Source organism: Tachypleus tridentatus, chromosome 6 (genome assembly GCF_004210375.1).
Source record: "Tachypleus tridentatus isolate NWPU-2018 chromosome 6, ASM421037v1, whole genome shotgun sequence".
Lineage (NCBI taxonomy): Eukaryota > Metazoa > Arthropoda > Merostomata > Xiphosura > Limulidae > Tachypleus > Tachypleus tridentatus.
The window spans coordinates 96,223,188-96,237,015 of NC_134830.1; the positions used below are offsets into that span (position 1 = coordinate 96,223,188).

Here is a 13,828-nt window from a genome sequence, read left to right on the forward strand (position 1 = left end):
TTTTATTAATATAAAATTTGAATAATTTTATCTGTGAAGTCATGGTTTACATAATGTGACTATTCTTTTCTTGCATTTGGAAAAATAACCTTTTATTTCATTTTGTTTCTAAGATACATGAATAAAAGTTGTCAAGAAGTCATTACATGACATATGTAAAAGCTGAAAACAAATGTCCTCATTTTTTAGCAGTGGACAGTAACTTAGGAATTAAACAATTACATGCTGTTATTCTTGCTTAATTCTTCCTGCTACATGAGGTCCTGAAAATTGCATTTATAATACAGTATATACAAACACCATAAATATGTATACTGATACTATGTTATGATTCAGATTTGATATAATTATTCCACAGATTAAAGACTGATTCTTATTCGTTGATCCCATCATATAAATAGTTACAATTTGTTGACTGGCAATTCACATCTAAAAACTTGTATGCCCACCTAAAAATAGTTTAAATTTGCAACTGGAAACCTTTTATTTCCAATACTGGCCATCTGTGGTCAGTAAAGGTATTTCAAAATAACCTGGAACATTTTTAACTGAATGGAAAGGCAATTCAACATTTTTATTAGGCAAATGAACAAACAGAAATACATTTATTTGCCTCAAAGTTAGTGAATATATATTATCCAACTGTGTTGAGATTTGACAATAAGTAAATAAGAAGCTCAGTTCTTAAAGTTTTAAAATACAAGAAATATGTTTGAAATCCTGGAGAAGGTATTGCATTTTAATAAGAATAAAGGATAGATTCTCATTTGCTTATATGATAAAACTTATCTAATTTGAGTGGAGTGGGCTACATGGTTGGGTACACAGGCCTAATTTTAATGGATACATACACTGCTGTAAAAAAATGTTAGGACAGAGTCATAAATTAGTTGTCACACTACTTTCAAAGAATAATGGAAAATAAATCACAGGTGAAACATTAAAATTTTGTCAATCTTCATATTTAGTACAAAATAAACTTGTTGAAAGTGCTTGAGTTAAGCAAAAAATTAATATTTTGTGCCCCCTTTTGCTTTAATAACAGCATTTCAGGCATTTTTGGAACATGTTAAATAAATGCGTTCTTTGGGATTTTGCTTCAGATGTCTCAAATACAGTCCCTTAAAGTTTCTTTGGAAGTAACTCTTAACTTTTCAAAATTTTGATCTGTCAAATCCCAGATCTGCTCTGTTGGGTTCAGATTGCAGCTCTGAAGAAACATTGAATCATTTGAATGATTCCAGCAGCTTCTTTCATAGCTCAGTAACTTCTACATAGGTTTGATGAGTGTTTGAGTCATTAGTTTTTTGGTGGTAGAATTCTTTACCAATAATACGTAAAACACTTGATATATCATGATAATTAGTATATGATGGTAGTCCATTATTCCATCTATTTTGTAAATATCTCCTATTGCCTCAGCAGAAAAACCCCCCAAAACCATCATGCTGCCTTCTCCATTATCCATGGGAGGTGCTATGCACTGAGGTAAGCATTTTTCACCTTTCTTCTACTGGACATATGACCTATGCTTTGAACTAAATATTTTAAACTTGGACTCACCCATCCATCATAACACCCTTTTTCAATCAACAGTTTTTATACTGTTTAGCAAATTTCATTCTCTTTTGTATATTTGGAAATTGAAGTGAAGGTTTTTTTAGATCTTACACAACCAATAATTTCATTCTCATACAGTCTTCTTGATACTATAGATCTGGACACTTTTCTGTCATTTGGTATATGGTCATTTATCTCATGCTTGAGATCAGTGACAATCTTCCATCTATCCTGTATGTTACATAAACTAAGAGACTTAATATCAGTATCATTAAGTTTGGATGGAGTCCATAAAGGTTTTATGCTGTCTGCTTTACTGATAATTTTCTGTTTTCTGGGCTGTGGCATGACAACAAAATTTACTCTATCCTGTTAAACACTGTTTTTATTTACCATATACCAGTGCCATATACTAGCTCCTTGCTAGATTTTTTCTATATGGTTAAGACAATTCTTGGGGTACCATGATAGTTATTTCAGATCCTAAATTTTTTCAGTATATTCATTCAAGCAGAACCCTTAGGACACACTGTTGGTACAAGTATATGGGAATTCTAAAGAATGATATGTATTCTCACAATGGGTCATTTAATTGTCAACAGGGATCATTGAAGCATTACCATAGTGTTTAAATTTACATTCTGAAATGGCGTGGTAGAATTAACCCTCTAAAATGGAAAGAATAACAAAATATTCCCTTATTCTAACATTTTGCAGAGTACCCTACAAAAAATGTTGAAATACAGATCTGTACCCCTACAAATTTGGCAAAATTACTTGCAGAACTCAGGGAATGGTTGTTATTAAATTATATCTAAACATAAAGCAAAATGAATAAACAATAATTTAAGATATCAGAGTCTTTGACTATGAGTTATGTTGATTGGTCTTGGAGGTCAGAATTACTGTTGTGATGTAAAATAGTTAATATGCTCACTTAATATTTGAGATTTATTTTTGAAGTAAAAGTTAAAAGAAAAACTAATATTACAATGTTGTATCTGTCTGACTTGAAATTATGTAATTTTGATTAATATACATGTGATATCTGTTCATCATTCAAATTAAATAAAGTGAATTTAAATCCTAAAATTCTAAATAAGACAAAAAAATCAAAATTCATATTAAAGTCCAGAAAAAAATATTTTCACTGTAAATCTTATGCATAAAAAAAATAAAAGATTTCTCCCATTTTCTTGTGTTAATTTATTAACGAAACATTTTATTAAATGAACTACCATTCAAAATTAACTAAATATGAGATGATAAACAAATTAAGTCACAAGGCCAGTGGCAAATACCAAAGGAGTAAACGTATTATATTTGGACATCACAGGATTTAAATGGAAGAAAAATTAATGATACCAGACACTAGATGAAAACTACATGATAAAGGTAACCAGGTGATCAACATGCTGATAACATGATGATTGCTCTTTATTGGGAATGTTATTTTACTTCTAAAATATCAATTTTTTTATATATTGTTTGTTTATTTTAGCTAGGAGGGTCAAACACGTCATTAGAAGGAACTTCTGAAGGAGTAGATTCTACAGATGAAGTGTAAGAATGGGAAAAAAGAATTTCTATCTTAAAATTTTTGTCTTTTGTATGTATGTATGTATACTTGTGTGTGTGTGTGTCTTTAATTCTTGTTTCAGTCTCCACCATTATCTTTTGTTTCATACAGGGCACCCTTATATTATTGAACTACTATATTAATTGAATAGAATGAGAACTATGTGAGATAAACAGTTATGGTGTAACAGAAGCTAATATCTCACATTATTCACTTGTCAGTGGTGATGTTAGTACATCCTGACATGTTCACTGTCCGTGACTCAAAAGGATATTCAGGTAATAATCAATCTCCACCCATTCTACATGCCAGTATTTTCAGAACCAGTAAGTTAGTTATTTGGGTACTTGTTGTTGTCATACCTTCTACCTTAGTCTTGTATATAGTATTCTTCACATACTCTCATTCTAGTAAGAAACAACTTCAGATATTTGTCTCTCACAGGTCTCAAACCACATCTGTTTCTCTGGTGTAGATTCTGTTTTATTCAGTTTTTGTCTTATTAAAAAACCTTTTAATTATTTATTTTAAACTGCATATATATATATATAAAATCAATAATTTTTCTTCTTCAATCTTTAAAGTACCTCCTACTCTTCATTTCTTGTTTTCAAAAACAGATCCTAAATACTTTCTCTCAGTGTGATTCCTCCCAGGGAAGGTTCTGTACTTTCAGTTTACCTCCTCTGGGATCTGAACATCCACCCACATGTTTGCCATGTGTGGCAACCTGTGAAGGGGAGGAGAGGATCCTGGTGGTTGTGGAGTCCAACCCTAACACACCACATTGGCCTTGAATTCCTGTAAATAGGCAGCCTTGGGGTGACCCCCTTGGGTCAATTGGCTGGTCCATTCAGGCTAAGGGTCAACTAAGTACTAATGTTAGAAGTTCTCAACAGGTGTTGTGGACATTATATCTGATGCTGGTGTTTGGGTATAGTGCTCATGAAACCCTGTCATTGCTGCAGTGTCCTTGTTTGATGTTGTAGTGTGTCCCCTCATAGGGTTCCATGGTGGGTGGGGTCAGTGGGCACCGAAATTTCCGTTTCTTTATTATGGATATGCCAATTAAAAATCTTAATAAAATAGTGAAAAAATAGTCCATTGATAAATGACCATTTCTTGAAGATTCTGAGCTGCAATCCTCACCATCTGTACCACCTGTTGTACCTCATTTTCTTATATTGCACTCACTTTCAGACAAACCTTTAGGGCAAATGGCTCCCTTTTTCATTCAAAAGGGACTTGCTGGCTCTCCAAAGTCTGTAAAAATGCTTTGATGTGGTGACATATTGGTGGTAACATCCACATCCCAACACAGTGAACTCCTGTTGCATTTAAAGGCTATTGGGGATATAACTATATAGGTCACAACTCATGCTACTTTGAATTCATCACGAGGAGTTATTGTTGAGAGGGATTTGAAGAACATTCCAGAGTCAGAGATTCTTGCTAGTTTCTCCACCCAAGGAGTTTCTGCAGAGAGGCGTATCTCCACTCGCAAAGATGGAATTATGGTACTGACCAGTGTCCTCGTTCTGACATTTGTCACCACGTTTGCCTGCCACTATCAAGGCAGGTTACCTTGATTGCAGTATACAACCATACATTCCAATCCCTCTCCAATGTTTCCAGTGTCAAAGGTTCGGTCACTCAAAGACGTCATGTCGTGATTCCTTGATGTGCTCGTTGCAGTGGCAAGGACCATGATGCCTATGAGTGTGAAACAGACCCTCATTCCATCAGTTGCAATGGCTCTCACCCATCCTACTTTCTTTCTTGCCCTAAATGGTTGGAAGGAAAAGAGGTACAGCATATGAAAACGATTCATAACATTACCTATCCTGAGGATCAAAAATTGCTGTCAACCATCTCATCTCAGACGTATGTTGCTGTGCTTCATTCCACAGCTACTGTGGGAGTGCAGACAGATCTCTCTGTGCTTTCTAAAGAATTGTTCTCCAAACAAATGAAAAGTCTTTTCACCTCCATGGTTAAAAACGTTGATGATTTAACTTCGACACCTATCACTGTCCCTTCTATACATTCTACCAAACCCCAAGATCCACATCCTGTGGTTCCAGGTACAGGCATTTCCTTGGATCCATCTTCCTCACTCACCCCAAGATGCAAAACGATCATTCATTCACGTCCCCAGTCTCTGGAATCCCCTTCCAACAGCAAAGACCTACCCAATCGACCCTTGGCAGGATCCATGGATGTTGATAGACCTCACTCAAATAAGGAAAATAAAGAAAAAAGACATGGTCGTAAACCAAAGGATTCTCCACCAAGTTAAACAACACATAAAAAAAAATGGCCACTCTGATACAATGGAACTGTTGAGGTTTGTCTCTCCTTACAGGAAACATTTCTGAAACCTGCCGATACAGTCACCTTTCGGCAATTTTCTTTATACAAAAATGACAGGCTGTATGAGGGACAAATGTATGGAGAGGTGGCACTGTTGGTTGATCGGCATGTGCCCACCCTGTCTTTGCCACTCGACACACCCTTGGAGGTCACAGCCATCCGTGTTTCCTTGGGTCATACCATCACTATTTGTTTTCTCTATCTGTCACCTGGAGAGACATATGATCAATCAGACCTTGATGCTCTCATTGAACAATTGCCGTGTCCATTTTTCATCCCGGGGGATTTAATGAACATCATTCCCTCTGGGGAAGTGCTGGTATTGATAGGAGGGGTCGCTCTATAGAGCATATGCTCTCTGATTACAACCTTTCTCTTTTCAGTACTACTTCTTCTACTTATTTCCATGTGCCTAGTCAGTCTTTTACTGCTATTTATCTCTCAATTTGCTCCCCTTCATTATTTTTTCATTTCTCAAGGAGGGTTGACAATAATCCACGAGGCAGTTATCATTTTCCTATAATCTTGAGAGAGACTAGCCGTGACAAGCCACCTTGACCCTCTTTCACTGCTCTCGCAGAACTTGATCCTGCAATTGTCTGTAAGCCATCATTAGACGACTGTATGGCAGCAGTAACTGACTGTATTATACAAGCAGCTGCTCAATGTATTCCTAAAACCTCAACAACTTTTCCACTATATCCTGCCTGACACATGACATGGAAGGCTCACAAACGAGCCTAGGATACTTTCCATAGATATCCCATACTCTCAAACTGCATCACCTTCCAGCGGGCCCATGCACATGCTTGATGGGTAAGACTTCAAAGTCAGAAGGAATCTTGGATTACGTTCACAACCAGCATATCCTCTACCACCAGTTCCAAAGTCATTTGGGACAAAATTCAAAAGGTTAGTGGGCAATATCACTCTGTCCCCCTCTCAATCTTGCTCTGTGATGGCCAGGAAGTAACTGATACCCCAATACTCAAAGTGAAAGCTTTTGCCAGCTATCTAGCACTTCTGCCTCTTCTTCCACCTTCTTAGCCATCAAGACTCGGGCAAAGCAATCACCTCTTTCCTTTCAAGCTGATTGTCTATATATCTATAATCATCCCTTTACACTGGTGGAATTCAAACTAGCCCTTCATCGGTTGGACCTGATGATATACACTATGAGATGCTGCGCCATCTATCTCCTGCTTCTCTTGCTATCATTATGGTTGTTTTTAAACAGTTCTTGTAGGAGAATGTTTTTCCTGGTGCCTGGTGCCAGGCTATTGTCCTGTCTTTCTCCAAGCCTGGGAAGGATCCCAAGATTCCTTAACTACCATCCAATTGCTTTGATGAGCTGTCTCTGTAAGACCTTAGAGAGGATGGTTAATGCTTGTTTTGTATGGTTCCTTGAATTAGACAACCTCCTCTTGCCCACCCAGTGTGGGTTCTGATGACAGCGCTCCATTATGGACCATTTGATTGGACTTGAATTGTCAATCAGAGAAGCCTTTCTCAAACAACAACATCTTGTATCAATATTCTTTGACACTGAGAAGGCTTATGATACTTTCCCATTTTTTTTTACAGGAACTTGGGGTCCCCCAGGGCTGTGTTCTGAGTGTCACACTTTTCAGTATAAAGATAGCTGCCATCAGTATAAAACAATAATACCATCACTGAACAACTCTTTCTCACTGTTGCAAACGGGCTCTATGTTGATGACTTTCACATCTCATGTCAGTCGTCGAACATGAGGTATATTGAGCGGCAGCTACAGAATGCCCTCAATTGTTTACTGAAGTGGACCACAGCAAATGGCTTTACCTTTTCTCTCTCTAAAACCGTTTGCATGCACTTTACCACAAACGGGGTATTCATCCTGATCCTGAACTCTGTATCAGTGAAGTTATGCTGCCTGTGATCTCTGAGACCAAGTTCTTGGGGCTTATCTTTGACCATAAGCTAACCTTTATACCACACATCAAGCATCTAGGGTCAAATGTACAAGAGCACTGAACATCCTCCGTGTCCTCTCTACCACCACTTGGGGAGAGGATCGACGTTCTGTGCTAAAGATTTATTGTGCTCTTATTCGATTGAAACTCGACTATGGATCACTGGTCCATGGCTCTGCCAGACCATTAGCCTTACAGATGCTGGACCCCATTCATTATCAAGGAAGTGTGGATAGCTCCAGTGCAGAGCTTATACACAGAGATCATGGACCTTCTTTTCACCTCTGCCGTTTGCAACTGTCTTTACTATATGCTTCAAAACTTCATTCCTTACCAAAGCATCCCACCTGGGATTGTGTTTTCCTTCCTCGATGGGCCATGCTTTTTCAGACCAGACAGTCTGCCATTGCTCCTTTTGCCTTCGTATCCATGCACAGTTAGATGAATTGGGTCTTTCCTTGGATACCATTGCTGTATCCACTGGTCAGCCCATCCCACCAAGGCTTCTTACAGTCCCCAATTGCATCACTATTGTCATCTGAGAAAAGTAGACACTCCTGATTGGAAATACTGTCTGCTATTTGCTGAACATCTTTAGATTCATCCTTCCATTCCTATTTATACAGATGGTTCGAAATCAGGTGACTGTGTGGACTCTGCCATGGTTTGTTGTGGATCAATGTTTGCATGCAGAATCCCCTTTTCAGCTTCTGTGTTTACTGCTGAACTGTTCGCTATTTCGCTTGCTCTGGATCACATAGAAGCTAAGCAGTACTCAAATTGCACAATTTATACTGTCTCACCTTGTTCTGTACTGGCCTTGGAATCACTTCAAGTTAGTTCTCACCCTGTTCTCACTGATATTCAAAACCAAGTGGCCCATTTCTCTTTAACATCTACTTCTATCCAGTTTTTCTGGATACTGTACACCATTGATATTCGCGGGAACGAGCTCGCCGACACCACAGCTAAATCTATGTGCTCTGACACTATCACTGCTATTCCTGTTCCATAGTTGGCAGTCAACCTGGAGCAAGCAATGTGAAAACAAGCTTTTCCAAATAAAATCCTCTATTGGACTTTGACCATCTTGCTACTGTAAGGATTGGAAAGAGGAAGTTGTTCTAACTAGACTATGCATTGGTCACAGTTTTTTAACTCATCATTTTCTTTTATCTGGAACTGATGGACCATTGTGTAATTTGTGTAACACTCAGATCACAATAAGCCACATTTTACTTTTTTGTCATCGTTATGATTTACAACGACGGCACCATTGTAAGCATGTTCTGTTATTGGTGATGGTGACACTGTCCACCTTGGTAGTGTTTTTAGTTTTTTAAAGGCCATTAATCTTTTTAATGCCATTTAAGTTTTTTAATATATACTTTACACCTTTTTAATGTGGCTCCCTTTAAGAATCACAGTTCATCTAGTTCAATTTGAAATTAAAAACTGACCATAACATTAAGTAACTCGAAACCAGGACTGGAAAGGCCAACTTCAGGTGACTAGCAGTAGTTTTTGTACTTACCTGTTAGTCTTCCTGGCGAGTTATGATTATTACAGTCACACTACAGAAAGTCCTTTACACCTTGAATTACTGTAGTTTTTCTTGACGTTGTAGACTACATGTAAACATTGGTTTTGTGCTGTTTATTTATTTTTTAACTTTGTTTTGCTTCACCTTAATTTCCTGTTATGAATTTTACTGAATTTACTTTTACCATTTTACCGGACGTTTGGCGCAGATGGCCTAGATGCTTTGTGCCATAAAACACTAAATCCAACCAACCAACCTAAATAGTTTTTTGATGTAATCTGTCTTTTAAACTCATAACTCAAATCCATCATCATTTTAACTACTTCTTTGTGTTTAAATTTGTCTAAAATTGAAACTGTTTTTATCTTCTCAACTACTGAGTGCTCAGTAACTGAAACTGGTATCTTCTAGTTGTACAGCTGGTTAAAATCTGTAATAATGTTGCAGCAACCTCAATTTCTTACATTTAATATATGCCACATGTTTGATTGTTTGCTGACTCTAACTTTAGAGAATGTAATTTGAAAAAAATCCTGAAATATTCATATATAAAACAGTATGGTAATAAGCCTTAAACTAATGTGTCACTGTGTTATGCTTAAGTTATTAATTAAAAAAAAGAAATATGTAAGATAGTCTCTTTGTTTATTTCATCAATCTGATACATATTTTCTTTATAGTTAAGTTTCACATTATATCCTAAAAACCTATGTTTTGAATAAGTTTGTTTTATATATTGCTTTGTAGTTTAATATTTTATGTAATATTAAAAGATTTATGAATTATAATGTGTTGTATAAATGCTTCAATGTTGTAGCCTGTACCCTAGGACCTTTTTTAAAATTTGCATGTATTTTGTGTAATTTTAATATGTTTTGTTTATGGTTTAAAATTTTATGGTTATAATTAATCAGAGGTTGGGATTTTCTGTTTTTATTGCAGCCCTTTCTCATGATTTTGTTTACTTATTTGGCTTTGTATGTAATTACTTAATTTTACTAAAAGATACATTTTATAATCCCATGTTGTACCTTGTACCTTAAGATCTTCTTTTTAAAATATGCAACATATTTTGTTTAATTTTAATGTGTTTTGTTTATGGCTTAATAATCTATAGTTATAATATATATGTCGTTATTTTAACAGGACTCAAGCTGTTTTAAAACTTTTAAATGCAAATTCATCTCATGCCGAAGTAATTGAAGCCATGAAACATCAAGTGTAAGAAATTACTATTTCTCATGATTTGACTGGATCTTTTAACTTTTTCACACCCTGATGGGTGCAATTCATTTCAAGGGCAAAATTGCACTATTGAATTTAAACAACTGTAGAAAATAAATAAACTTGCAGTCATTTTTCCACACATTAAAAAAATTATGAACTTTTAAGTTGAGCTTTATTCTATAAAAAACTTTTATTTATTTAATTATATATGTATGATTTTGAGGTGATAACACCGTGCTCCAAATGAAATTATTGGTGTTTGTGAATTTCCTGAATTTTTTCTGAGCACTATCAGTTCCATAGGAAGAACATTATATATTTTTTACAAAATAGTGGTACTTTGTCCTTGTAACTTAATGAAAGTGTACTTCCAGTATGGTGCTTCCCTCTCTCTCAAGATTATTCTCCTTCACTGCTACCCCCTGTATGAGAACTTTTATTTATGCATACTATAAGCCTTCTGCTTCCCTCTGTTGAAGTAAAATGGTTCTGATATGTGGCTCAAATTATCATGCGTCACCTCTCCACCAACAGAAGCGTAGTATACTCATATGGCACATATGACTCCCTCTATGTGCCTCTACCAAACTATCACTTCTCGCTTGTCAGTTCTTGTACTTCAATGTCTTTTTGTCATTTTTTGCCACGTCACATTCATACTTAATGTACTCACTAAGTGGTCTTAATTTATTATAACTTCCAGATTTTATGGAGTTTGAAATTTGTCTTCACTTATCACTTATTTCAGCTACTTTTACTTGCATTCTGAAGCTAATGTTACCATTTTGGAGGCCACAGCTGGCTCTATCTCACAGGCAACAGTTGCAGTTGATCTAGTTTGAGTTTTTATCAGTGTTTATCTTCCAGTTAAAAAAGGTTGACCATATACTTCAGTTCTCATGCACCATTCATCCGATGCCAACCTTGCTAGGGTGATTGGAGATATTAATGCCTTTTTTCCACTACTAGATTTCAAGTGTACAGTTCTTCATTTCCATTACATAGTTTCAGTTTCCAACATAGAGATTCTATGTTTTCACTTCTTTATAATTATTTTAGTTCACATTCCTCCATGGATAGTTTCTGCCTTATTTCTTTGTAAGTTTGATCATTTGTTGTTCAGACTTTCATTAGACTTCACCTTGTGCTTCGTGGTCTACTATTTGCCGTACAGTTCTTCAACTTGGGACAGAAAGGACATTTTACAATTGTATTTTTAATATTATTATCTTTAATTATTTGAATTCAATAACCTATGCTTATTTAGATTAGTTAATTCTAAGTTACATTATGATTTGTAATTACACTTCATTATTTTCATTATATACCATTTATTTTGGCTTAATAGGGTATTTCCTGTATTTATGTTATTTCTTTAGTGTTATATCATAATTTCTGTTTCATTCAATTAATAATCTTTTTATATTTTCACTTAGTTTGGGTGGAACCCTTGAGTCAGATTTCATGAGGTTGCTTGAAGGTTTACATGTTTTGCTCTATATCTGGACCATAACACTTATGGAATACATGGATCAAGCAGAAGGGGATAGCTGTCCATCCCTATCGTGTTTTGATTTAATAAAATCAGTATGATCTGTTTTTCAAAATAGGATTTTGTGGTTACCCATTGAACTGTCTCCAGTAGTAATGTTTCTCTGGACTCTCCACTGCGTATTCACTCTTCTTTCTTGTGGTGGAGTCTGGGAGTCCTTACCACTTTCTGGTTCCAAGCCATTGGGATGGTTGACCATGGAGACATCCTCTTGAATAGGCTCCATAAAAAGAAAGGTATAACCATTTAGTTGAGAGTAGAATGGTGGTGTCCTGCTGACATAGATATGATATGGCTTCCATAGGAATTAGCCATTACTTTGTTGGATGGCATAATCTCCCAATTACATTTACACAGCCATTAAAGTTCAGCTGTTGAAAATGCAGTTCACCCCTTTGACTGGAAGCCCCAATCCTGCTGTTCATGGATGCTAGTATCCCATGGCCTGGTGTTGGACTTAGAGTAAGCCAATCATTGTAAGTCCTCACACAAGTTTTGGGTTGTCTATCTTCCTCCATCGATTTCTTCTGTGTAGTGGGTCACAGTGGTGGTACATCAGGTTGTTATGGTTTTATCCTTGGCTATTTCTTGTTCTCTCTTTTTATGGGTATGTTATTGCCATCTGGAAGGTCCTGGCCTGTTTCACAGCTGGGAGAGTTAAGTGCATGTGATAGACATTCTTTCTGTACTGGATGTCAAGTTCTTGGGTCAATGGCTCATAGCTAATCCTTGTTTCATACCCAGGATTGAAATGGATTTCCATTTCTCGATTCTTGGGTTTGAGATGAAGGTTGTATGATCCTCATCTTACCTTTGTGAAATTCCAGAGCGAGGGAGGGGGAATACTTGTGGCATGTATAAATAAAAAGTATGCACAGAGTGGGAAACAATTAACAAGAATAGCTAATTTTATGGGAATAGGGAAGTACCTGTTGGAAATGCATGTAGAAGAATTATAACTTTTATCAGTTTTTAACCAGTCAATGTTTCTCAATAACAATGCAACATAACTGTCTGTATTTCAGCTTTTAGAAGCAGTAGGCTACTGAATTAAATATTCCATAATCAAATATCCTTTTTTCCATTCTTTTCAGTTGCAAAAGCCAAAGAAAGTTTTCAATTTAGCAAGGATTTTCTTAGACATTTGATAAAACGTAATTCTTATTGTATGCCAGTAATAATAAACAAATGAAACTGCATGCAGTGTTTGTTTTTAATCAAGACAAAATAAAATTTACAGTTTCATAAAATAAAAACTATAAATTTTAAAGAGTGAAGAAAGATGTAAAAATCAGTAAATTAAAAGCTTCTAAGCATTTTTAAATATTTTGTAAAAATATGTTAATGAAATCTTAGAAATTGGTATCTTAAAATTCATAAAAATATCAAATGTAAAAATAAATATGTAAATGTAAGGTTTAAAAAAGTCTCCTGTACATCAGACAGAATTATTCAGTTAAAGGACTTAACAGAGGCTCTAATATAGATACTCATTACATTTGGAACAATATTCTCTTTAACCTCCATTTCTACATAAAATAAGTTTATTGTATTTTGAAAGCATATCTTTTAGTCGAGAATATATACCTTTATGTGTATTTATAAACTTATTTGCTGAGTCTTTAGATGACACAAAGACTAACTGGTAAATTTTGATGTAATAGGAGTATTTGGACACGGTGAATAAATGGCTGTATTTAACTATCTAACTAGGAGAATTATTTTATTATATTATCACTTTATTCCAACAAATGAGGATTTTAGCTGTTTAGTTAAAAGTCGGTAATTTGTTGGTAGGCTTGAAAAGTTGAAGGAAAGTATGGATTTTTAAAACCAAAGTAAATTTTGTCAAGTTCAGTATGTAGTGTAAACACAGAATTGATATTGAGACTACATGATATGTTGGGCTATTATATAAGAAATATAATAGAATGTACATTGAAAGATACAGAAATGTGTATCACGTGGCCATGATCAAAGGATTCAAGTATCATGAAGGCTTCGTGTAAGTACTCATTACTTGCTATTAATTGTACATATTG

At 35.4% G+C, this 13,828-nt stretch overlaps 1 protein-coding gene across 12 annotated transcripts in view; it reads left to right on the forward strand.

Annotated features, from left to right (window-relative positions):
• The window catches only part of Iml1 (GATOR complex protein Iml1), a 159,211-nt gene that overhangs the window by 120,540 nt on the left and 24,843 nt on the right, over window positions 1–13,828 (forward strand). For all 12 annotated transcript variants that reach the window (XM_076506373.1, XM_076506369.1, XM_076506371.1 and 9 more), the window contains 2 exons: window positions 3,062–3,123; window positions 10,154–10,228. In XM_076506373.1, coding sequence (XP_076362488.1) covers window positions 3,062–3,123; window positions 10,154–10,228 — 137 coding nt within the window. The remainder of the gene's footprint in view (window positions 1–3,061; window positions 3,124–10,153; window positions 10,229–13,828) is intronic.